This window comes from Neopelma chrysocephalum, unplaced genomic scaffold (assembly GCF_003984885.1).
Source record: "Neopelma chrysocephalum unplaced genomic scaffold, ASM398488v2 Primary Assembly neopelma1_26, whole genome shotgun sequence".
Taxonomy (NCBI): Eukaryota; Metazoa; Chordata; class Aves; order Passeriformes; family Pipridae; genus Neopelma; species Neopelma chrysocephalum.
The window spans coordinates 10,286,878-10,313,051 of record NW_020897695.1 but is presented as its reverse complement, the minus strand read 5'-3'; the positions used below and the strand labels follow the sequence as shown (position 1 = coordinate 10,313,051).

The window sequence follows — 26,174 nt, the reverse complement described above, 5'->3', positions numbered from 1 at the left end:
CTGGGCATGGCCTTTTCAAGCTGATTACTGTTCAAGAGGTGGGAAAAAACTCCAAAAACACATGGGTGTCCTTCTGTGGCAGCAGAACCCAGATAGGAAACGTGGCTTCACCCCCCAGGGCTCTGCTCCAGCCTGACCTCAGGCTGTGCAAAGAAAAAGGCTGCTCAGTCCTTCCCCGCCTCTCCCACCTGATGATGCTTTTGCACATACCCTTCTAAAAGATTTCATCTTCCTGAGGTGTTTTGATTGCTCTCGGTAGAGACTGCCTTTTTTATGCCTGCAGTGTTATCCCTTCCCTGCCCCTGCCTGCTCAAGCTGCCTCTTGCACGCTCCACAAAGCATCCAGGCAGTCGTCTGTTTTAATTGCCTTTGCCCACCTCCTGGCCTGCCCTCACATTAGCTTTAGGGGGTGTGGGGCAGTGGAAGGGCTGGGAAATGGGGAACATTTGAGCACTAAGAGGCAGAAGAAGGGAGGTAAGCAAGTACCTGCTGGGCTGGTGGATTTGAGCCCTGGCATGGTGGGAGCAGATGTGTCAATGCAGGCACCTGCATGGATATGGACAATAATTTCTCAGTCTTTGCAGAGCTACAGCCTTGAATTTTGCCTCTTTTATTCTGCAGGGACCACTGACTGCAAAAAACAGATGCCATCTGTCCACCATGCCTTGTAAATCAGATTTTAATCATCTCTGGGAGAAGGCTGTCTCCTGCTGAGTTCTGCAAACCAGGTCTGCAGGAGTTACTCTGCAAAATTTACATTTCTGAGACAGATTAGTGTTTAGGGCTCCAGCTTCATACTGAGGAGGCTGAAATTCAATTTCTCCCCCTCTCACAGATTTCCTGGCTGATGGTGGAAAGTGGCTTAGGCCGTGCCTGTGTTGATCTGATAAGTGCAGATCTGGTTTCACCTCTGGGATGATCTCCCTCCCCAACACACACCGCAGCATATCTGCATCCAGCGTGAGCTGAGGAGCTCCCATGGCCAAGGACACCATCAAGCTGGGACAAACAGAGGCACCTCCAAGATCCAGTTTTGCTCCATGAAAACCAAAACCACAGGTAGCAGAGACATTGGTGTTGGAGTTGCCATCTCCTCTGGCGCTGCCAGTGGCTGATTCACACCAGCCATGGGCTTGCTTGGTGGATAATGCGCTTGTTCCAAGGGCTGATGGGTGCTACAGTAGCTTACAGTGGGCAGTGAAGGAGAGAGCCAGGGAGGGAAATGGCACAAGGTGTGACTTTGTCTGATCTCATACAGCCCTTATACAATTCTATAAGGCAAAGCGTCTTCCTACAATAATAAAATGGGCTGCCGAGAATGCCCATGAGTACAGGTGAACTGTCCTACTGTCCTTGTCCCTTTTTTCAAATCATTATATATTGCAAAATCATTGTTGGTATTACAAGGAGGCTGCAAAGCTACCTCTTTGTGAGTAAGGAATCAATAACTTCTTTTCTTCTTCCCTCTATGAAAACAATAACATTAAATCATGTTGGTTTATTAAAAAGGCAATACCCCCCAAGCACAAATGCAAGGCTGATCATAGTCTGCCTGTGTGGAGATACAGCTCTTTTATCCACAGCCTCTGTAGACTTACTTTTCAAAAAAGAGCTTAGCAAAGCCCCTACAAACATGGTTATTTATTAGTTGGCATTGCCAAGTTTTGACCCCCCCAGAAGTACCCGCAGGGGCAGAGCAGACAGAGCCCAGCATTACCAGCTGAAAGCTTTGAGACAAACCTCTGCCCCTTCTCCTCCATCCCAACCAGCCCGTAGCTCACTCACCTCTGCTGTTTCACACAAAAGAAGTGCATCCTCCCAGATCATGGACAGAGGAAGGTTTGGGCAGGGTTTACAAGGCTAGTATGAGGTGTCTGATGAGCAACTTCTGGAATTAAGGACACAAAAGCTAGTTTGTAAAAATGGGCTAATGAGAGGTAGCATGGTACCCAGCTAATGAGGAGAGCCCATCCTTGACTGCACAAGGCCCCTGCAGTGCTGAGATGTATTCTAACCAGCACTCAGATATCAGACAGGAAAAGAAAATATTTCCCATCTTTTTTCATAAAGATTCAATTCTTCATTCCCCCAACACCCTGATGAGGCACCTTTACAAATAGACATGTCATGAGTAAATATTTTCAAAATAATTAACTTAAATGTTAAAAAAACCCCCCAACATCTCTGTCCTATAGCTAGTAGTTGTGGAGCTGGGGTGAGGAGAAGGTGGAACACCCTCTTTCCAGAGGACCAAAGGAGACCATGGATTAAACCAATTATTGAGCTGGTTTCTAATGAGCCTGCTGCAGCTTTGCCAGCTGGATCAAAGAAATTAAAATCCTTGGGCAAAATAAATATTTCCATTCAAGTCCTATTAGTCTTCCCAGCCTTCCCCAGTCTTCCCCCCAGATCTTTATTCCTAACCCAGATGCTCAGCCCAGTCTCAGTTATGATGATACCTGGACTGATGTGTCACATCTATTTCCAGGTGAGACTGTGATGTCTGGAGGATGTTGGGAACATCACCTTATTGGAGCCCAGGGAGCTCTCACTGAGTCTGGCTTTGTCCTGCACCCCTCTGTGAGATCCTCACTTGTGGCCCTTCTCACAAGCAGCATAATTTCTCCCTTCTTTCTCCCTCTGCAAAGGAAGATAATTTAAAGACTAACCCCTGCTGAGAAATTAAAAATTCATAGGTCCCTTGAGACACAAGGTACAGCTACACAACCAACTGCATGAGCAGGGAAACAGATTTTCTACATGTTGGGGGAGGTTTGGCAGGTAGGAAAATATTTCTCAGCTGAACACTCTCCCTCTGGTTTGGATTATTAGCTTGGGTCCAGCTTCACTCCTCCCATAACAAATAAATTTTAAAACATAACTAGCCCAAGAGAAGAAGTATCTGCTGGATGTCTTCTTAATGCCATAATTTTTTCCTCTGTAAAGCATTCCTCTTTTAAAAGCTCTCTGGCTCTTCACAGCTCATTTTTCTTGGATTTTTATAAAGATGTCTGTACTGAGCACATGCGGACAGATAACCAAGTTCTCATGTGGTGACATACACCATACACGTGACAAAAAGAACAAGGCGAGCTGTTCCCAGCAAACAATTTATTTCTGCTTCTGAATTATCAATGAGGAGACAGAGACATGGTTTTGTTTTAAATAGTCAGCTATTAGTCAAAATTATTTGACACTTCACATGGCTGTATTTGGCCCTGTTGCTGCTCACCCTGCAAGGCAAGCTCCCATCACCAGTGTCCACAGCCCCTTTGCCACCATCCTGTCACAGGCTTCTCCTGCCCAGAGGGATGGAGGTTTGCACATTTTTTTCCCATGGTTTTGGGATCTTCTCCTGCTCCAGAGAGAACCCTGAGCTGTGATTAAGCTGCCACTGGGATGGAGCACTGTGGGAAGTTATTAAAAAAGAACTCAATACAATTCTTTGTACTTCTCTTAAATGAATAAACAATAGATGTTCCCTTCAAAGTTAAAAAAACACTCACAAGCTCTGCCTTTCAACCCCAATAATATCCCAGCAAGATGCTGCCAAAGAGATCCTTAAACCCAAGCACTGAACTTGATGTCAAAACGTTAGCCCCCAAACTCAAGAGAAATATGTCCATTTCCTCAATGTGCCTGGGAAAAGCCAGACTTTGGAGGGCTTGATCTTTCACTTTTGCTGTCAGGTGGAACAAGATGTTTCACCTAAAACGTGGTAGTTATAAATTGGGACTTTGAACTCCTGCATAGAAGTCATCGAGCAGTTCTCAGCTCCAGGTGTGGCATGGGTTTGGACAAACCTTTATCTCCGTTTTAGCAAAATGGAGCAAAACACAGTCTGCTACACAATTTTTTTTAGTCTCCCCAAATGAAACCCTTCATCGAGTGCCCTTCACTATTCATCACGCTGTCTCTAAAGGTGGGAAGAAAGCAAGTAAATATGGAGAATAAAGGCAGACACAAGTGGCTCCCACTGAAATAACCCTCTTGCATGGCAGAGGTCCTCTCTCTGGGGGGAGAGCTTGAAACTCACACCTCAAGGAGGAAACAATTCTGATAAATGATGGGGAGCAAGGCCAGCACATCCACAGGTGCTCCACAGTCCTTCAACTTGGCCAGAAAACAGTGACAGAGAACAGGGAAGCTGCCACCAAATGCAGAGAGGCTTTAATCCCGCTTTTGCAAAGAGTGCAAGAGCAAACTTTTGAGGTGGGAGGTGATGCACCAGTCCCGTCCAGACCTGGAAAAGGCTGGCCTTACACCATTGATGCAAGCCCACTTGGTCCTTTCCCCTGCTTACTGTTACTCTGCTGGCACCAGGGTGGAGACTGATGAGAGCTGGCAGGAGCCTGGGCACGCGTCTGAAAGCCAGAGAGAAATGGGAAAGACGTGGCGTTAATTATGATGGCTTGGGACCAGCTGGAACTGTCACGCCGAGTTAACTGACGAGAAAACAGCTCACGGCTCGGGGATGAGGCGACTCGGGGGGCTTGGCAGGGGACACCAGATGAAAACCACCACCATGTGCCAGTCCCCTGCCCTTTCCCAGCCTCCGCCCTGTAGCATCACCCTGGTGTCACCAGGGATGCAGCTTGGATATCGGGAACATAGAGCGAGCCCACTGGCAGCAGCATTTGCCTTTGAAGCCCTGCCATCACATGTGGGCTCCCAGACTGGCAGGGTTTGAGGTGCCTTCTTAGCTAAATTGGGAAATTAATTACCCTGAGCCATAACCCCCAGTGAACGATGGGCAGGTCGGTCTCAGAGATGCCTGGTTTCAAGTGACTAAATCAAGCTCAGCAAAGTAGTCCAGAGCCTCGTCACTTGGTGTGCTGCGGGACTGTGGCTTTCAGCAGGGAGGATGTTAAGGGAAATACCATACATTGAGGTCTGAAATAGCTGAAGCCCTTGGTAGCTGGAGAGTTGAACTGGAGTAGCAGCAGACACACATCAGGTGGGTGCAGATGTACCTGTGTGGTTATTTGAACGCTTTGAATGGAAACGGACAAAACCTATTAAAACAAATGGCACTGGGTTTATGTTTCTTTTTGCCTCTGTTTCAAGTAGATTCACAATTACCTTGCATTTATGGGTAGTTTATATTTTTTAAGCATTTCAAAACAGTTTAGCCTAAAAACATGCGTTTCAAGTCTGTTTTAATCTTGTGGTGAGGAACAGATTGCCCTGTGAGTCAGGGAGCTTCTGAGTTAAGCAATAAACAGGTCCCTTTTATAGCCATTTTCAGATTTGCCTTTGTACTATAAATCTGCGCACAGGTAAGTAGGCTCCCAGGGCAGCCGAGGTGGCAGGAGCCCCCTGTTTCACAGCCCCAGCAAACCTGGCTGTGCCTGCAGCACTGCACACATATTTCATGGATCTCTGCTTTGGTCTTTTTCCCGGTAAGCAATTGTGTTCAAGGGCCTGATTTTTGTTTATTCCTCTGCAACCTGCGTGGTTGTTTACATGAAGGCAAAGGGTATGAAAAAAGCTATCAAACCAGAACCGGGATAAAAAGGGAAAGGCTCCATGGAGCTGCAGTTGGATGCATTGACTGCTCCAGTCTGGGTTCAGGCATGTTTGCTTGCTCCTGAAGCTGCTGATCATCCGATGGTGGTAATATTTTCCTACAGATTATAGGGGATTGGCTGCAAGGGGTTCTTTTTACTTCCACCACGCAGAGAGGGTTTCCAGGTAAGCAGCTTATGTAGCCTGGAGCAGCACAAACCGAGGGGCACTACTGCCCTGTGTGGGTCATTTCATGGGGCTTTTTTTCCCTGAAATGTTGCTGCTTTGAAAGAGAGCTGAGAAAGCAGAGCCAAAATCCTGGCCTAGAATTGAGTGGCTTGTTTATGTGTGGTGCTTACGCATGGGGCCCTCACCTGAGCTACTGGTGAGGATGCATCAAACTGGCCACTAATATCCTCTTGCTTTTTATGGGATAAGGATCAACTCAGCAGGAGTGGGCTAAGACCAGTGGTGCTTGCCTTGGGAAAAACCATACAGGCAGCTGTGTCCATCACAGCCTGGTGTTATATACCTGCCAACCTCACCTACACCACTGCTCTACTAAGTGAAGTCTGCTGGTCAGAGATTTCCCAAACCTGGGCTGTAAAAAATGCACTTTTTTTCTGAGGAGAACACACTTAAATTAGGTCCTTACTCAGAAAGGTAATGGCACATAAAAGGGGAACATGCAATATGGAGAATTAAGACAACCGCTCTTTTGAAGTTTTCTTTCTGCCTACAAGCTTTGCAGAACAATTTTGGGAGGAAAAGGCTGAGATTTTCACCAAAAATTCTGCACTGCATATAGGGACTCTCAGGTCAGCCCCACTGATTTCCCAGCCCCTCCCAGTCTCCCTAATAGAGCTTTTCGTTTGGTTTTTTTTAATGCAGAGGAAGGAAAAGTTGCCAGAGAAACAAAATGTTTTTCATAGAAGTGGCTGGGATGTGCAACCAATGGTGTTTTGGCCCTTGGAGTTGCAGCAGAGATGTCTCTTTGTCCGCCTTCTCCAAGGACACAGCATCTTCCAGTCATCAGCATCAACCATATATCCTGCAGTCACTTTCTGGCCAAAATGAAGCAAGTGGGAGGTGGGAAAAGAACAAGAACCCAAAGCACCTGAAACCCTCACTCCCAGACAACTAAATCCCATTCTTCCCCTCAAGCAAAATGCATTCCAAATTGCTCCTCTGAAGCACCATCATAATCCTGAGGAAGGAATTTGGACGAAGAAGGAGGGAAAGAGATTTTTCACAGCTGTCTGGCTCTGAAACTGAAAAGTATTCATGCATGGAGGAAAGCACCTTTCTCTGTCAGAGTGAAATACATGAAAAAAATGTTTAAGAAATATGGAAGCAGCACTCATCTTCCATTGTGCTGCACAAGTGATGCTGTCAGGGGGTTCCTGGCCATGGCTGGACATACGCTGGTGTTTTCCCATTGAGCTCTCACCCCTGCTCCCCTCTGCCTAAAGTCCAGCTCAAATTTGTCATCTTCTAATGGCAAAACAGAAGATGGAATCTAGAGAAGACTGAATAAGTAGAACAAAGTAACGGAGAATTATATAAATTCTTGAAACAGAGGAGCAGGATTGGGAAAAGAGCTTGTACAAACAACAAATTTCCCTAGCTAAAACTGATGGCTTGGACCTACATTCCTCCACTGATCTCTAACCTAAAAAATAGCAGACTCTTCAGTAATTCACCCCAGATGGCAGTACCCAGCATGCCACCTCTCTCTCCTCCGTGCTTCTTGCAGTGAGAATCCTGCAAAAAACAGACACATTTCATGAAAACTTTATCCAGATGGCCACCAGTGTCCCTACCCTGCTAGTCAGCTTGAGCAGCAGCCTGAGCCTCTGCTTCCTAACCTAGGTCTGTCACACCTTGCCACCAAGCAGCCATGATCCCTGAATACAAGCAGACCCGGTCCCTGGGGCTGAAGGGTAGGGAAAGGCCAGTGTTCAGCTCTGTTTATTTCAGCACTGGTGAAATCATCCCAGCGCAAGGGATCCATTGGAGTCCACACAGCAGCTGCTGTCTCAGCACCCATTCCTGGATGGCAACAAGGACCTGGCAGGTTTTTGCCAGGCAGATTGAAGAAGCAAGAGGAATTGACTCATCATGGAAACGTCACACCGCTAGAAACGTCCAAAGGATAACACCATCGGAAATCCACAGATACTGGGAAAACAATATTGCTGCTGGTGACAGAATGCCTGCAGGATGTCCCTCCTCCATTCACCTTACCACATGCTGGTTAAGCTGGAGGAGGCAACTATGATTCCTAGGGGCCAGAACAACATTAAAGTAAGGAAGGACAAAAGAACAGGGAGCCTCTAGGACAGAGAAGAGAGATGTTAAACTGAGTGAGAGTGTCTGTGGATGCTACATTATGCATACAGGGACACAGTGAACCCAGAAGGTAAATCAGGCAATTGGAGCGAGCTGTTTGAATACACACCAAACAAAGCGAAACTCAATTAAATTTTAAAGGCAACACATTTGAAAACGGCAGGACTAAGCGACATTTAAAGGTGATGATCATTGCCAAGTTATTTCGAGCAAACAGGAGGCTATTCTGTGTATCTGTTTGAACATGCCAACAATTAATTCGGTAATCAGCATGTTCTGAAGGGACGATTTGAGAGGGTGACAAGGAGGCCCAGGGCCTCAATCAGTGTAAATTCAGGCTGGCTTGCTGCATGGCAGCCAGCCCCACACTAGCAGAGGGTTTGGCTCAAGCCCCCTTAGGGGGGATGCGCTGGGGGAGGTGACTTCTCTTACATAAGGACAGTGATATGCCTCACACATGTGCAGATGGTGATGCTTCTCTTACCACCCACAGCACAGATGGACTGTCAGTCATCACACTGAAAGCCATTCCAAGAGTGTGCCTACCCCAAGTCCAGCAGGGAAAATTAAGTGCTCTTTTATCCACTAAACCTACCCTGCCTTACACAACATAGACACCAAAAGCAAAAATATTGTAGAAACATGTCTACTATTTATAAAGCTCAGTAGATGAGATAGAGCAAGAAAGATGCTGAAGTCACCCTTTTGTTCAATATAAATAAAATGATGGTGGGCTTATAGAGTCCCTTTCACCCATGGATCCCAGAGAGCAACAAAGGCTTGGGTCAGAGCCCTTGCCAGTCCACCTGCAGTAAGTGCGGCTCTGCCTTGGAGCCATCTATGCCAACAGCCTAGGGGTCTTAAAATTATTTATTTCCTAAGTGTCTTAATTTAGGTCCTGTGAGGTGTTGATGTCTCAGGACAAGACATTCACAGATCTCAGAGCGGTGGGTATGCAAAGCCTTAAGAGATGGGGCAAAAAGGTGGCCTGAAAAGAAAGAAAGAATAACAATTAAAAAAAAATCAATAAACAGCACTAAAGAATATTACTGTCATACATTTACCTTGAGTAATGTATTTAGTTGTGAAAGACTGAGATGATGAAGCTGAAAAAGGCACTTTGCATCATTTCTCACCAAAATCTTCTAAGAAATGGTCTGGTTTCATCTGCAAACATATTTCCTAAACTGTCTCTCAAAGGATTTGGTTTTGCTTTATATTTTCCATCCCTCCACAGTAGTTCTTAAAAGTTCCAGGTTATTGCTCTTCAGAATTGTTATTTCCTTAAGAAAAGGATCTGTCCAAAAGAATCAGGGAAGGGGAACAGAAGAAGACAGAAAAATCTCAAACTGAACTCTGTAAAACCAAATATTTTGATTATCTCCAGTCACTTTCTGGAGGTGTAAAACTCACTCTGGGTGACCAATCTGGAATGCAATTAGCCCATCACTGCCTACCCCTACCACCCATAGGCAATGGGTGACAAGAAAGAAGCCAAAAGCTTGAGAAATCCATACCGCCAGTAAAAAAAAAGTGCAATAATTTTGCCATGTGAAAGATAACCAGTAATAATTTATGGCAGCCATGGGTTTTCCTGGATGACATTTAGGATTCTGCATGCTTGACAAGGGCTAAGTGCACTGCATAAGCACCGGAGCACCTCTAGCTGGTGAGATGATGATAAGCTGGTGGCCATCAAGGTGCCCCAGCTGTCTGCAGAGGGAGTTAAGGAGGAACTGGGTTGCACTCGTGTGAAAACGTTGCTCTTAGGGAACTGGCATCCTCACTGTTTCTCCCTTAGCCAAAAGCTTAGTGATGTCATCATGCTGCACTCAGCCATGGGACCAAGCTTGGGACACTGACCTCTAAGCCACACTCCCTCACACGGAGGAAAATTTCTGCCTGGAATAAGGGTTTAAAATCCACATAGAAGATGTTGATAGTAGCTTGGCAGAACACAGGCTATCTCAAATCAACTATTAAAACAAGATTTCATCATTATTTCCCTGTGTGTTAGGTTCCTGGGAAGCTGGCAAACAAGTGCCATAGAAATTTTCTGAGGTGAGCTCCCCAGGTCATCATGCCAAATGCCACCTGCCAGGCTGCATGGAACAAGTCCCTCCCACCACTTGATAGTCCTACAGATAGAATGACTTGGTGGCTTTTCAGCCTTTTTTGTGCTACTGTATCCTGCTCCCTGCTCTTCCAGGCTACCCCTCCAGAGCAACTGGCCTTCTGCTGTGTGGAGCAAGGGCTGGGCTGTTTAGGACAAGCCACATCCATTAAATCTCACCTTTCCACAGCCCTGGTGGCAGCACGTCCTTCTCAAGAAACACACCTGAGCCAGACTAGAGTTGAGCCTCTTCAGAAATGTTCCTATTCTTGGATATGGTCTTTGAGGGTGAGTATGGGCCATAAGCAGTGGAAGGTAACAGTAACATGCATTGCTCTGGCTCTACTGAAGTCACACTTGAGGGGTCCTGTCCCATAGGGAACTGTATTACCATTAACCTGCAGCTCCTGCTCCAACACTTCACAGGTCCAAGCTGGTAAGTGCTCCATTTGGTCTTTCTTTTTCCTTGTATGTCAGTAAGAGCCCTCCCACCGCAGCCACAGGCTGCTCCTTGCACTTGGGCTAATTAAAAGGAGACATGAAACTGCAGCCAGAGGAAATCCTTCTCAGTGATCCATTCCCATAAGCATGGACAAGCCCAAGAGCAGCGAGTTCAAGACCAGCATCATGCACTACCCCCAGAGTTCTGGAAATAATCTCACCTATTTCTCTTCTTCCAGGACAGTGGGGGCAAAGAGCACCACAGAACATAATGTATTTGCTTTGGGAGCAGAAACAAGCTGATAGAGTGGTGGAAGTTTCAAGCTGCTTCCAGAAAGGAAGCCCCACAAAAGGAGCTTCATCAAAAAGAGCCCCACAAGACCACTGGGGGAAGAAGCTGTTCTGGAAACCGAGTAACTCTGCTCCAGCCCTGCCTTCCTATGCATGTGAGAGATGCAGCCTCAACCCCTGTGCACAGAGAGTCCGGGTTTATTACAGGGCAAAACTTTAAGTGACACCAGGCAAACATTCCTTCTGATCCATTAAGCGGCACTGACAGCAAAAATACCAGTGAGTTTTCTTGAAATGTGAAGGTTAGAGACTGTGAGAGGATATTCGTGTGAAGGAAGAGAAACAAACAGCCCATGGGACAGGGGAGGACAGGGGTGAAAAATGGAACAAGCCTGCAGAGCACTGATGGCAAAGCTATTAAAAGGAAAGAAAATTCATTATGGAAAGATGCCAGCACTCCAGAGCAGTTCTTGAGGTAGTATAAATCAGCATTACACTACTGTGCCCAATTTATGAAACTACAGGCTGGACCACAGGCTCTCAGTGCTGTGTGCTCTGGCAGAGGAGGAATTCAGGTACAGCAGTAAGGTACCAGCACAGACATTCTTACACTGGGCAGGTGTTGGAGGAAAACAGCAACATCACTGTCAAAACTTCAGCATTCATCTATTTCAGAATTTGAAAAGGAAAAATACTTTCATTTTCCTTCCACCCCATAAAGCACTCATAGCACTGATGAGGAAGACAGAACCTGAATGCACATTTTTGAAAAGCACATTTGATTATCTTCTGGAAAAAGTGAGTCTCTCTCTGAACACAAGAGACCGTTTCATGCCAGAGTTAAGAGCATGGAAACCCACATATATGATACTTCATAGCTCTGTAGCCAATTTTGTTGATTAGAGTCATTAGAATATGAGAAGAAAATAGTTAATGTGCTGTAACCAATCTGCAAATATTAGAAAATCTGCAATCATATGGAACTAATTTTAAGTGAAATGGGATGGTCTACAAATTACAGGCAAAGGACAATTACTACAAAAGACATGGAGAAAAGCAGGCAGGAAGGTAACAATGAGACTGATACCCTGTCCAGGATGAACACTGGTTAGGAGAACACAGGCAGTCACACACCCATAGAAAATTACTTCTGAGAACTGATGTAATCCAAATGCTGACTAAATTTCAGCTGTCTGAAGACTCACTCAATACTGACTTCACAGGGTGCCAACATTACCACCCTTGCAACAGCCAGCAGGATGGCCACTGGCCACAGGGCTACCTTTAGCTTGAATGGATGTGGGGATGCAAGACTGCTGCAAAATGCTTCCGTGAGAGGGAGCTCATCAGCCAGCAAGGTCCTGGGGAGCCACAGGTCCCAGAGGCTTCCCTGAACAGCTTGCTTTCACTGTCATCTGTTGTGGAGTTTCTCACCTCGGCTCTGATGTACTACCATGGAATATGCAGCCACATGGAGACTTTGGGGCACAGCTTGGATACTCACTTCAGCAAGAAGCCCATTTTGTCCTAAGAAAACAGCAGGAGGAATATTCATGTGCCCCTTTAAAATATCAAGGCAAAACCTACTAGTTGGCAAGGTTACAATGGCAAAGCAAACACAGACTTTGGGACTGATATTCTGATTCTTCCCCACCTTTAAATCATAAACATATTTGAAGACAAAGCAAGACATAATGAAAATGAATATACAGAAGCAGCAGTTGCCTGAAGGTTCAGTGTTGTACTGTGGTGTTTTGCTCATTTTTCAACCCTCCCGTTTCTTGTCTGATTTGTACAGCAATGTTTTTCTCCCCCTCTCTCTAGAACCCATATTTATAATCCTGCCTTGAGATGCTCATCTATCAGCCCATCACTCAGAAAGCAAGACATTTATCCTACCGTTCAAACGTCCATCCAGACCTTGGGAGGAAGGTGTGAAAGGAGGAGGGAGAGAAGAAAGCACTTTTCCTGTTGCTTCAACGTTGGTGATGAATGATGGAGGATGCTAACATCTAACAGGGAAACATCTCACACTCCTGCTCCTTTCTCTCTCCCTCCCCAAGACTTGTACTTGTGACTTGGAGCAGTCCAGGATCAGGCCCAAAGCAGTCAGTGTGCTAGCCCAGCAATGAAGCCAGATTCTGATCTCAGGGAAAATGAGTTTAAGTCTAGAATAAACTACTCTCCTCACTGGAGCAAGAGAGGTGAGAGTGTCATCAGCCCAATCCCTGCCACGTGCTCTGTCCAGCCCAATGCCATGGCATTCACCTACCTGTTTCCTGCCTGACTCTGCTTCCTCCCACCAACATCCAGGAACAGCTATGCCCAGAAAGCTTTGCTTTGCCGTCATTTGCCTATTACTTAGCAAAACATGTACCTGTTGGTAGCTATTATCAACAGATTATTCTGATCAAATACCAAAAAAATTATTTTCTGGAGTGGATTCCTGTAAGTGCAATTGCTCCCACCATCATCTCTTCCAAACCATCCCTTTCCTTTCTCACACACCTGTACATAGCTCGCAAAATGAGTTACACCTTAAAACACATCAACACAGAAAGAAAACATCTTAAAACACCATAGATTATTTTATCTAGGCCACCGCTTCTACTTCTATCTCCTACTCCAGCCTTTTGCAATAGGAGTGCAGTAAAATCTGATTTTAAACATGAAGGTGACACTGTAGTCTCATTCTCTTTAACCAAAATATGAAAAATAAAAAGCTACACATATACACATTTTACCACAACAACGGATAAATCTATCACAGTAACACTTTGACAAATAATAAAATGCAAATAAAAAATCAGGGAGGTTTACAGCAGTTTAATGAAGGCTCCAGTACCAAATCTTGAACTCAAAGTTACTCAGAGTTATTGAAAAAAATAACTTACAATGAAAAAGCTGATGAGAATTGCCCACTTAGCCATGGAATTAACTGCAGTTCAATGCTGTGCTTAAATACTCACCACACAATAGGAACAAATTTAAATCACGACCAAGGTACACACAATTCACTTCCATTCTGTTCTCAATTACATGTATTCAGCATGTAATTTAACCTCTGGAAGTTACTCTGAAGAACACAGAGGTTTCTCTTCTTTTTTTTTTTTTAAACACTTACTGGAAATAAATACCATCTAAAGAATACACATGGAGTGCAATAAAATAGACACTTAGGCACTGGTACAGTCTAGTCCTCTTCAGCCCTCTACAAACTACAAGACGAGAAATTTTAAACCACAGATGGAGTGGAGAGCAGGTTAGAGCTGTACAGGTAGTGCAGCAGGTTATGTACTACACAAGAGCACATTTGCAAAAGGTCCCAGGAGATTTTTGTTGAAGATGCAGCGTATCCACACCAGGTATATCGTGAAGGGCTTAATGTTTTCTGAGAAGGTGTGATTCTGATGGGACAATATATAAGGCATGTAAGTGTTTTCCCCTTGCTCTTGTATCCACACTTCGTATTTCACTTCTCTGACCTTGAGATATCTCAGATTCCAGGGGATCTGCCAGGACACAGCAAGTTTAGCTTCACTTGTGCCCTGGACAGAGGCCTGACACTTGGCATCCCTCACTTTCCCAGGGTAGAGGCTACCAGACCATTTCTGCTTCTTGGGTCCAGGCTTAGACTTCACAGTCTGCCTAATTGTGTGGATTAGAGATGGGATGTTCACCTTTGTGTCCTGGTAGGCACGGAACAGCCACTCAGGGTTGCGGCAGCAGAGGTGCCGTGGCACCTCTGTGCTCTTAATGATGCGCTCTTGCTCAGCCTTGTCCAGATGAGCAATGCCACCCTGATCCCAAGGTCTGTCCGGGTAAGTAACTGTGTCTTCCCTGTCAGTGTTCTGCCAGGCAATGTACTGCAGGTCCATGCCAGGAAGGGTTGCCAGGGTTTTGTAAGGGGTATAGTGTTCAGGGTTGATAGCATATGGAAAGAGCTCCACCACGGTGGCACCTCTTGGCAGGAAGAGTGACATGACTAACTGTGCCCCGTGCATGCTGAGCAGCATGGACGCGTTGCTGATCAGCCGGACGATGTCAGAGAACGAATGCTCCTCCAGAGAGACGGAAATGGTTTTCATCTGAAACTCCTGAGCAAGAGCCAGGATTAGTTCTGCCTCATTTAGGATAAGTCTGTTGATTGTTCGACTGAACACCACAATGTACTCCTCACCAGAGCTTTCCTCCAAGCTGATGTTCAGTTTCTGCATCATGAATTTGGTAAACTGCCTGATCTCATTACCAGAAACCAAGATGTTAGCCTTTGGCCCTTGTGGCTGGACAAATCCATACTGGTACCAGGTGGTGATTTTGGACAGTCCCACATAGGATTTGGTAAAGCAGAGGAGCCTGCCCAGGGTTTTAAGCTCCTCCCTGAGGAGCGGCTGCTTGTTACTCAGTAACTTGTAGAGGTCAAAGTGAACACCTTCACTCCACCCTTCCATGAAGAAGAGCCGTGCCTCCAGATCTAAATCAGAGAACTGCTGCATGGTGTAATAAATGGGCAGGAGGTCATCATGAAAGACGTGCATCAGGTTGTCTGGGTTGAATCTGTTGGTGATCAGCGCCACATCAGGCACAAAGACTGGCTTTGGCATAAATTTCAGTGCAGCAGCTGGCAGTTCCACAAAGTTGAAGTACTGGGTGTTGTGATCTTCCACAGAGGAGAGGTCGAGCAGAGCTGGCTGGAACCTCCGGGAGCCCAGGTTGGGCAGCATAACCGAGGAGTTGCTGTGGAAGTAGACAAACTCCTCGGCCTCAGTAGAGTAGCAGAGGGACTCAAAGCGGCAGATGCGGTCGGTGTGCATCCTGCCAGTGCACACCATCCTGGTACCGTTCTCCACCAGTGCCTGGAGAGCTGCGTGGTAGTCAATCTGAACCTCAGAAAGTTCCTGAGACTGGCGTGTGAGAACCAACTCCTCTTCCACCATGGAGGCATGCTCGCGCAGTTTGATGTACTTCCACAGCACAGCAGCGAGGACAGACACGAGCAGGGCATTAAACACAGCTGCTATGTTCATTCTGTAGTTAGATTCTAGCAGGATGACAGGTGGGGAGTGCAATGGAGAGGGAACACATCATTAACATTCCTTGACATGGTGAGGGCAAAGACCTGTGGAAAATAAAACAAGAAGGGAACTATTTAAACATCCGATTTACAGCTCCATCATAAATCACATTTTATGGACTATTCAAGAGAGTTTAGGCTTTTTTTCAGTAATTTTCCCCTCTACCAGGGAATGAAGGGAAAAAAGGAAAAAGTGCCAAAGCTCTACCCAAAACTGTAAAAAAAAAAAAAAGCAAATAGAACTGGGAGCTGCTCTACAGGAAGGCTTCCTCTCTTATTTTCATTTCTATGCTTTTGGAAAAGAAAGTGTAAAAGAGTTTAAGGATGAAGAATCTGTGAAGATCTGTCAGAAGAAACAGTATGTACTCTGGGACTTGGGCTCAGCTGGTTTTTGCAGACCACTCCCACAGTGAGAGGAAAGAGAGCACTGCAATCACTGGGTCACTTGCAGAGGGGTTGGGAGACCAAGCTCCTCCTCTTGATGTGCCACAGGCTTTTTGTACAGCTGCAAATGCTCAACAGTGCCTCAGACGATAATAATACAAGGAGTATTGCCAAGTACAGATTTCACAATACTCCAATGTGGAATGTGAACTAATGAACATCACATTCAATTTAATTTTACTGGGGGGTTGGGGGAGGACTTGCAGGTCTATGGGCTGCCCTGTGGGAAACTCCCAAGTCATTCGGGCATTTCTTTGGCTGCAGTCCAGGATTAAAGGCTAGGAACTGCCATCATCTTCCAAAAGAAATACTGGCATGGGAGAGAGGAGAGCTCTGGTCTTTATGTGAGGAACCGATATGTCATTAAAGTAATCAAACCTTCATTTAGCGAGAGTCTGACCTGCACCAGCCAACTCTTATACAAATGATAAGCTAATATATTAAAGGGTTTCAGTGTTGGCATTTTCCCATCCCAACCTGAGAACCTTTTCTGTGCTGCTCCAAGGCCTCCCTGTTTATTTTTTGTTAGAGAGATTCTGCCTCTGTTTTCTTTCTTTGTAGAAACACTACTGGCTTATATCAGAGTACTGATTATATTTTCAACTGTGAACTTCAATTGAGGTATTGATTCACCTACAGTATTTATGGGCTTCAATTTTCATTATGCATCAAGATTCACTGCTAGTCAGGCTGTAAATAATTGCACCCATGGCTCATAGGGAACTTCAAGAAGGGAAATTTCTGATTGGTATATACCCCATTAGACTGTTTCTAGCTGCTGTTTTTAAAGGTAGCAATTTTAAACTTCCTTTGATGTAAGTTTGCAGGGAGGGGGAAAAAGCAATGTCTTGAGCACACGTTCTGACATCCCAAGCATCCCTTAGCATTTTAACTGAGAGACGCTTCTTATATGGCAGAGTGGAGGAAGTCAGCCAGACATTTTTGGGACCAAAGCAAACACCAAAACCTCTACTGCCAAGGGAGTTCTTTAGAAAAGAGATGCTGCAGCCTAAAAGCTTCATCCTGCAAGTTGGAATTGAATGGAGAATCGTTTATGGAATTCAATGAAGTCATAAGGGATTCCTACAGCTTGTAAGATCCCAACAGCCTGCAGGATCTATGAAGAACTGAAGGTATGTGGGAGTCTGAATAATGCCAAAGAAACAAGTGCTAGCTGTAAGCCACGCAAATTCAAGAGGTGGTCTCTGGGGATCTGAGCAACAAATTCATTTCAATTTCAGAGCAGCTCTAGCTACTCAAATGAAACAGAAATGAAGTCCACCTCCTCTGGCAAGTGGTCTGAAAAACTGCCTCCCTAAAAGCAAGCAGCAAATTAAAAATGGTGTTGTTTTGATTTCAACCACGGAAAAGAAAATGGGAAGGGACCCACAGCAGACATCTAATTACCAAGGCAGGATCAGTTCTCCATAAACCACTCCCCAAAGATGCTTCTCTATCTCATTCTTAGTACTCATCCATCTCTTCAGCCAGTCTCAATAGAGGCATGGAAGGACTGTCATAAACCCTTTCCTAACACTTAGCCTTTGTTTCAACCACAGCAATTTAAATCTGGTCTTGTCCCAGGGACCACAGATATCCTGCAGAGACAAATGATGGCTGTCATCTGTCCTTCTCTGTCAACAAGGGATGACTACTGCTCCTGATGGCTTTGCAACTCTCAACCACAATTGTTCCACAGACAGTCTTGAATGGAAATTCACAGAGGTACATCACTCAGGCTCTGCTAATGCCATCAAACCAGTTTTCAGAAAAAAACAGAGAAATTGATGGAGACAGATCTTAAGTTATTTTGTTGGTAGCAGACTTTCAATGCTTCATTTTACTTCTTCACTGTCTTTGAAAGATGTCTAACGATATCGTCCATCTCTCCACTACAAACTTCTCATCTCTTGTGCACAGCTTTAAGTGACGTCAGCAGCATCATCGAGGAAAGGACCAAGCCCCAGCAGTAACATGCAAAGCCTGCTAGTCAGTAAATGAAGGACACCTTTAACAAGCAAGTCCTCTGCTGCAAGCACACACTTCAAATGAAGGCCAGTCTGTGGGCACTGTTAAAGTTAATCCTGAGGGTCAGAAGAACAAAGCACTACAAGTTCAATGGAGTCAATGCAAGTTGCAAGAACTTGGCAGAGGGGGGAAAACCACACGGCCTCTTTATTATTCCATTATGGTGAGATGAGTGTGTATGTGTGGGTGTTTCAAAGGCATCAGAAGCCCGCAGTCCATAAAACCACCACTGATACCACCTATATTTCACAGGCATTTTGGTGGTGGAGAGCTCTGCCGACCATTACAAACCCCTTGAGCCAAACAGGCCTTCTTGAAAACATCCTCTTCTAATGTTTCACCCGACTGATTTGTTCTCTCCTCTCCAGCCCCAAGGGAGGGGCATAAGAGGCACTTCAGAGATGCAGCCTGATGGATGTGGCCAATGCTCAGAGGTTAGCAATTTTCATTGCAGAATCTGCTACAGCCATACCCACTAAATGGCTAAGAATGAACAACTCAGCTTTTTAACAAAAATCATCTGCAAGGCCCTGTTCCACCTCTTTCCTCACTGCAGCTCTTTCACTTCCCTGCACTTAGCTGAAGTGAGTGCATGTGCTTTAGCCAACCAGGTGTCAGGGATAGTTGCTAAATGCTAGCAATGCTAAAGTAATCCATCTTCATTTATGTTCCTCATTGCCAGTTCCTAAATCCTGGTTCATGCTGCTTGGCTGAAAGATGCTTTTGATGAAAGTAAGCAAGGGGATGTGGACAGGAAGGGGTGTCGGAGGCAGAAATGAGAGGAGAATTTCACAGGTACTCAGGGAACTGTCTTAATTCTTTGCCTGTTTTCCCACATTTTATCAACCACTTTTTTTCAATCTGACACTTTCAGTAAAAACAGACCTTCAAGAACTAACATTTTTGGTCCTTCAGGGAATGACAGAACATAAATAGTAGCAAACAATCCCTCTGTTTGCTTTTACATACCCAGGAGAGGCTGCACCAAGGGAGTAAAGGCAAGCAATCATTCTCCATGTCCCCTGGTTCCTCAGTCCCCCAAGCTGAGATCAGCCATTAGGCACTGTGAGCAGCAGCAGTCCTGGGATGGGAAACTTTCCCAGGAGGCAGCAGGTAACTCTGGAATAGGTAAAAGTATTTAGTCTTCCACCTAAAGAGAGCTGCTTCATGATAAAAGAAACTTTCATTACTAAATCTCCCTGACAAAATGGGTCTAGACACCTGTCACTCCCCTCCCACGATGTCATTGGAGAACTTCTTAAGAACTGGAAAGCACTTGCAAAAGTGGCACACCAGACACACTGCTACCCTCTGTAAGAGCAGAGTGCTCTGTGCTGTTTCTTTCTACATACAGGTCAGCATCTAGGCCAGTCACACCCCCAGCTGCCCACAAACTACCTCCTCCCCACCCCTACCACACTCATTGGCCCTCTTGCTTCCCAGTGACATAGGATAACCACGGCTTTGCTCCATGTGAGCAATATGCCCCAGTTACCAAGGAAATTGCATGGACTGACATTTTTTTACTCTCTGCTTTGAAATGCTAAAGCACCATCCTTCAGCACCAGGAGACATGACAGCTGACAGACCAGAGCCTAGCCAGAAGAGACGTGCACATAAAAGCTGTGCAGAGCTTCTTGCTGCCAAGCTGGCAGAGGGCAATGACGCCCCATGGGAGGGGATGGGATGTGCCCTTGAACACTCCCGAGAGGAGTGGGCTGCAGGGGAGGAGCAGGAGTGAGAGAAGGAGGAAGAAGAGGCAGTGATGCTGACAGGACAGTGGGGCAGCAGACTTACAATCAGAGATGGGGAGTTCAACAAAAACACTGGTGTAGGGGTGGCTCACTTTGCAATTGAAATGAGAGCATGTCCTGAAGCTTGCAGCTCAGCCACAATGGATGCTGCTCCAGAGGCTAAGAGCCTGTGGGAGGGACTCTATTTTGGTCAGCTCATCTTTACTCTTTTCCAAAAGAGTTCACAGGCATGAGGAGCTTACCCCATTCTCTTCCTCCACCTCCACTCACTTAGCAAAAGTATCAGAGTTTCATCCTCTCAGCCCAGCTACCACCTCTCTAACCAGCACTGGCTGCTGGTGAGCAGGTAAAGCCTTCAGGAACATGCATCTGGTGTGTTCAGCAGGCACTTCTGGCACAGACCAGCATCTTGCAGGTCTGTGGTACTCTCATACAAGTTTGGACACAGTAGCACCTTCTGCCTGTTACCTACTGGTCATCTGATGTTTTAAACATCCTCAGGAAGTGGGAAAGCAACAGGAAACAGAGATGGAGACATGGCTCTTCATCTCTCGTTACCATCAGAGTGGGTGGGATGAGAGAGGGGAATTTCTACTAATAGGCAGTTGGCATAAAGGACTGTTTGGATTCATTTAAGAGATGAGGTCTGTTGTTCTTTTTTTAATAGTGAAGCTACAGTAGGATGAATCACTGAAGCTATTAATATGATGGACAACGTTCCAAATCTCTTCTCCATTTTAAAAATTACAATCTAGATAAGAAATAGGGAGAAAAGCTACAAAGCCTGCAAAATAAAAAACAGCCACAAAAGAAGACATAAACATACACTAACAAAATCCCCAAAGGAAAAAGCCAAGGGTGACCAGGGTGAACAGTGTACCTAAAGAATGATCACCTAGTCTGCAGGTATTAACAGAATTAAAAGTGCTGGTTTTGTCTATTTATGTTTTGACAAGCTTTTGTTAATAATGCCCAAGCATTTTCAAGCCAATGTTCAGTTTTCCAGAGATACAGCAGGCTAAAAAGCTTCACAACATGGAAAAAAAAAAACCATGAAGGATACATACTTCTAGAGAGCATCACCACTCTGTGCAGAGAAATGCCTCCACTCATAGGCCGACTTGGGTTTGGCCCAGCTGACCAGCTCCTAGGCACAGCCTGCCAGTTGTGGCCATGGTGTCCAAACAGAACCATCTCCACAGTTCCCAGAAATGCAGCATAACTGGAAGAGGGGCTGCCTTTGCCACAGGACAGGGAAGGAGCTGAGCCAGAGCCACATGGGCAGGAAATGCACAGGGAGTCCTGACTTTCTTCTTGTTATGGCAACACAGTGGGAGGGGTGGGAGCAGATATTCCCTCTTCAAGGATATTTTCCCTACCAGCACTCCCTACCCCCAGATCCATCTCTTGCTAGACTGGCTTTCCAGGACCAGTATAGGAAAAGAAAAGCATGCAAACATGGCATTTCACACTTCCCCTGCAAAATGTCTTCTGTTCTTTCTCCCATCCCTGATGCAAGAGGCTTAGCTAAGGATGCAATGTATATAACACATGCAGTTTTAAATACCTACTTCATTCATACTCAAAGCTGAAGTTGCTAGAAGGCAACTTTCCCGATTGGAAGGAGGGGGAGTTAGGATTCGGCAGCCAAGAATTTGCTTTTATTCTCATCTCTGTCACAGATTCCCGCAGAACTACAAGCAAGTCAATCCCCACAGCCCCAAAAGCTGTTATCATCTTATTCACTGTATTTATTTAATGAGATACATATATCTTTCACAGTACATAGCACATTAAAGAAAGAATGGTACACTGAATGACTGATATACTGGAACATTTTCTTTGTAAAAAGCACTCAAGTGTAGAAGTGCTGATTTTTTAAACAGGAAAAGAGCAGATTCCTGAAGGGAGCAAACCCAGCAGTTAAAGATAAAAATATCTTTAATGAAGCCTGATACAAAGAGGAGATACAAAAAATATCTTAACTATGTAGTCTCAAATAGAATTTAAAAAATAGAGCCTTATTCAGAAAAAATAAAATCAAGTATTACAATATATTAAAAAAAAAGTCTTACAAAAACCTTATCTATAGACAGTTGTGATAAAAATTAGGTCTATCTCCAGTTTTTATGGTTTAGCGTAAGTGACGAATAGAAAGCAAAACTGTAAATCTTTCTAAACGAGACTGCAACCAAGGAGATTGAGGCTCTGTGCAATGGTCCGTACTGCAAACGTACCTTTAATATGAACAGGAGAATGCTGGTTGCTACAGGACACCTACCAGTTGCACTTATGGATAGAAAATCTAAGCTTTCTTCCATTAAATTTCAGAGTCTGTGACAGCTGGGACAGAAGGAGGTCCAACCTGATTTTCTTTTTGACTAGCAACCACTGATTTAATATTTGTTGATACTGCTGTCTTGATCTACAAAATAACAGGTTAAAAAAAATTCCAGCACTAAGCAATCAAGGCACAGAAGTAAGCCACAAAACTGAGCTAAAAGTATAAATCTAAAAAGAATACTTTTGGGGCTTTTAAGGTCCACATTTCCAAGTTCTCTCCTCCACCCATAATGAGATGGAGAATGAAATCCTTTCCTCAAAAAAAAACTAACCTAATCTCCAGAAAATTTCCCTAGATAAGATGCATTTCTAATAAACAAGCTCAAGGCAAGAGATGTAAGAAAAATGAGCTAAAAAACGTTAAAAAAATTTTTAAAAATAAAAAAGGTATTTCTCTCAGCCCTCAAGTCTTCTCCACATTCTGGCAGTCCCAAGCCTAAAGATGAAAACCTGAGTTACTCCAAATAACCACGGCTAGACAGAGGGGAAAGCTTAACAGAGGGGAAAGCTTAACAGACAGAGTTCATTCCAGCTGATCTTTGTTCACCCGAGAATCCCATTGAAACCCATCAGGTTATACTGGCATTAACAGCTCTGCCATAAGAGTAAAAAATCTCTCGTTTTGCCTGGTCTCTTGCTTTTAGTCTGTAGGCAAGATACCTTTGTCAGAAAAAGAGGTGTCAGAGAGCAGCAGCTTTATCTTACTTCAGTGGTCTGCCTGAAGTAAAGATGGAGCGGGAGTGGCAGAAGGGAAAATTTACTAATCCTGCAAAAGTGAGTTTAAAAGAATATGATGTGAAATCCCAAAGTACTGAACAAGATGAGCTTCAGCCACTCCAACTGCGCCTCTGTGCTCTAGCTGCCATTTGTTTTTCTCTGTATTTTATCTATCCTTTCTTTCTCTATTCTCCAACGGGCAGAGTACCTGTGTTATTTTGATACTGGGACTGGTGCTTAGAAGCATTTACAGCCTGAGCTCTCCCTGCTTCCCATCAGCATGGTGCCCAAGACTGCTCCTGTGTGCTGCAAATTCTAAATAGGAGCCAAAATTGTTAGGAGCACAGCACAGCCAATAAGAACATTGAAAATCCTTCCTTGGTTATCACAAGCTCTACATTAGCATGCTTTTAGGGGACGGTAAAAAAAAAAGTAATCCCATAGCAGCACCTGTCCAATAAAAAACACATTTCTGAAAACCTACAGAATTTGGTCCAGCTCAAAGATGTTTTCCCCATGAGACTTTTGTTTAAAAATGATACAGCAAACCACTAGTCAAACAAAGAGGGACTACCAAAGACCTGGGATTACAAATGAACTACTGCTTCCCTTCCCACATGTGCACAGGCACAGAGGAGAGACTCAGTGTGAAGTTGCGGGGAGGGGGGAGCAAGGAGATATCATCAAAAACATGTTAACCTCCCCCCCTCCCGAAGTACACTGCAGCCAGGACTGCCAGCAAAACTGAATTCAGAGCCGTATGTGATCAGCACAGCAAACAGAGCACAGTTACAATGACACCCAGCAAAGAAATGCAGTAATTCAGAGCATCTGCAACCTCTCTAGTCTTGGAACTACTATCACTGGTAGATCAGTGTTTCCAGCACATGCACGCATACCTGGTGTTGCTAAATAACAGGAAAGGCTATCCGGTGCCTCTCTTTCACAGGAGAAAGAAAAAAGAAGACACCTTAAGGCTATGCTTTGCAGGGGAAGAACACTCTCCAGTCCTCTTCTTTCCTCACCACCACAAAGAAAAAGGAAAAATCCTTTCTATCAGCTCTCGGCACCGTAACCCGTGCACCATCTGCAGCCTGAGCTACCTTTCTCCCCCAGGTCTGAGCATGCTCTGTCCGCCGGCAGTGTCCTATCGCTCCAGCTGGCTCACCTCAATTTGTTAGCCTCCCAGAGGTCAGCCTTGCATGCAGGATGATTTGCTGCAGTATTCCTGCAAATCCCCAACGGGCAGCCACAGTGAAACAAACACCGCCGTGCTGCTTCACGGAGCTGAGCATGTCTTGGGAGACAGGCGGCAAACTGGTTTGGGGAGGGGACACACACACACACACACAGAGGCATTTTAGAAATCCTGCTTTTGAGTATCATTAATCCTACTGTTACTCCAAACACATCACACAAAAGAAGAAAACAATAGGAGAGAAAGGAAAAAAAAAGCCCCTTGCTAGAGGACGTGAAAGCCTTTTGTCATGCTTTCTAGCAATTCCCTTGGCACCAGGGAAGCAATTTCCCAGCTGTGATGGTCAGCAAAAGGCTTAGTATTGAACCTGGCTGTGACTGCCCTCCTTCAGAGATCCAGGGAACAGTATTTTCAAAATAAAGTTATCTTTTTCGGTGGAAACAAGTAATTCTTAAATACGAAGGCACAGAAATGATCCTGAAGCTTTTTAAAGTCTCTTACTGCACACAAGCTGAAGGTCATGGAGGTGAAAGTGTCTTACACCAATCTTCTCAGCAGAGCTTGAACCCGTGGGGACTGAGCAGCTTCTTGAAGACGGCAAATCAGACAGTACTCACTGGGAACATTTCCAGTTGTAATCCCACAGCAGGATCTACATGTGGGTGATAACCCAGCTTTGCCCACAGCATTCACCAAAGGCTTCATGGCAGGAAGTCACATCACTGAACATAGGAGTGAAATTCCAGCCTCATGGATATACTTGCAAACACATCACAAGCAAACATACAAGGCTCTCTGTAAATGTGTTGACTGTATATTTGCAGGACACATCTTGTTGACTATCTGTGAGGATTTTTCCCTTAAAGTGAAACCTAACAGGTGAAATAAGAAGGATTAAAAAAAGAGGAAAAGTTCTGTAACACCTCTTTCCACCCACTTAAGGTGGACTTTGAACTACAGCATGACCCTATGCCTGTCCTGAGAGGATCTCAAAGGGACACTGGTCAGTCACAGCTGTCTGGGGGAAATAATTAATAAAAAAAAAAGAGCAAGTAGAAGAGAGCCTGCCCAGTGTCACCACCCTGTCCTGTTAGGACTAAGGATATCCAGAGACACACTTCTCTTTTTAGACCATCTCACTGGCCCCTGGCCCCTCTGAATACAAAGGTGCTGCGTCATGTGGAACAAGTCAGATATTCTTCCTCTGAATTTTGAAAGTCGAGGAGTGGAGTTAGATTTGTAGCTGACTTCACTTGAGAAAACACATCCTGACTTTGTGTTTTCTGCACTTCAGAGAGCTCCACTGCATTACCTACCACTGCTGCTAACAGAAGCCTTTCCACTGACTCCACAGACTTTGGGCTGTGTCCGTGGGACCCCTGATAACCAGGACACACCACGTCTGGTGTGTATTTTACTGGGGAAGAAAGGACAACATATAGAGCCTGGTCCTCTGTCTATGAATAAGCTTCTTCCCTACCAATGGAATGAGTTATATGCATAGATTTCACAGGTACAATTTATCACATCACATAGGGTTGGATAATTTAATCCCAGTCCTGAAGAGGGTCCCGTTGTCAATCTGCCACACCATAAAGTACAAAACTACATCATTAAAGTGGGACACACACACACAGCATAATCAAATAATTCCAACGACTCTGAAATAATAACTGTCCATTGCTACTGCGCCATAAGGCACTAAGTGTGGCAGTTCCAAGCTCTTCACAGTCAGCACCTACTGCAAGTCGGTGAGGTTTGAATAGGAGGTCTTGGCTCAGAACTAAGGGTTTGATAAATATTTAATACCTCTCATAAAGGGCCTTCAGAAACAGCACCACAAAAGAAATAGAGTTCATGTTTTAGAACTCCTAAAAGGCAGTACAGCACAAACAAAACTCATCAAGCTAG

At 44.9% G+C, this 26,174-nt stretch overlaps 1 protein-coding gene across 13 annotated transcripts in view; it reads right to left on the bottom strand.

Annotated features, from left to right (window-relative positions):
- Nucleotides 1-13,515: 13,515 nt before the first annotated feature.
- POMGNT2 (protein O-linked mannose N-acetylglucosaminyltransferase 2 (beta 1,4-)) overlaps nt 13,516-26,174 on the bottom strand; it is a 31,355-nt gene continuing 18,696 nt past the window's right edge. For 7 of the 13 annotated variants that reach the window (XM_027675491.1, XM_027675493.1, XM_027675486.1 and 4 more), the window contains one exon: nt 13,516-15,824. In XM_027675491.1, coding sequence (XP_027531292.1) covers nt 13,996-15,732 — 1,737 coding nt within the window. In that variant the 5' untranslated portion in view covers nt 15,733-15,824 and the 3' untranslated portion in view covers nt 13,516-13,995. Of the gene's footprint in view, nt 15,825-19,220; nt 19,412-20,048; nt 20,711-23,964; nt 24,200-24,233; nt 24,476-24,880; nt 24,986-26,174 lie in introns of those variants that run through there. The other 6 variants (XM_027675483.1, XM_027675481.1, XM_027675482.1 and 3 more) reach the window with 6 other exon arrangements.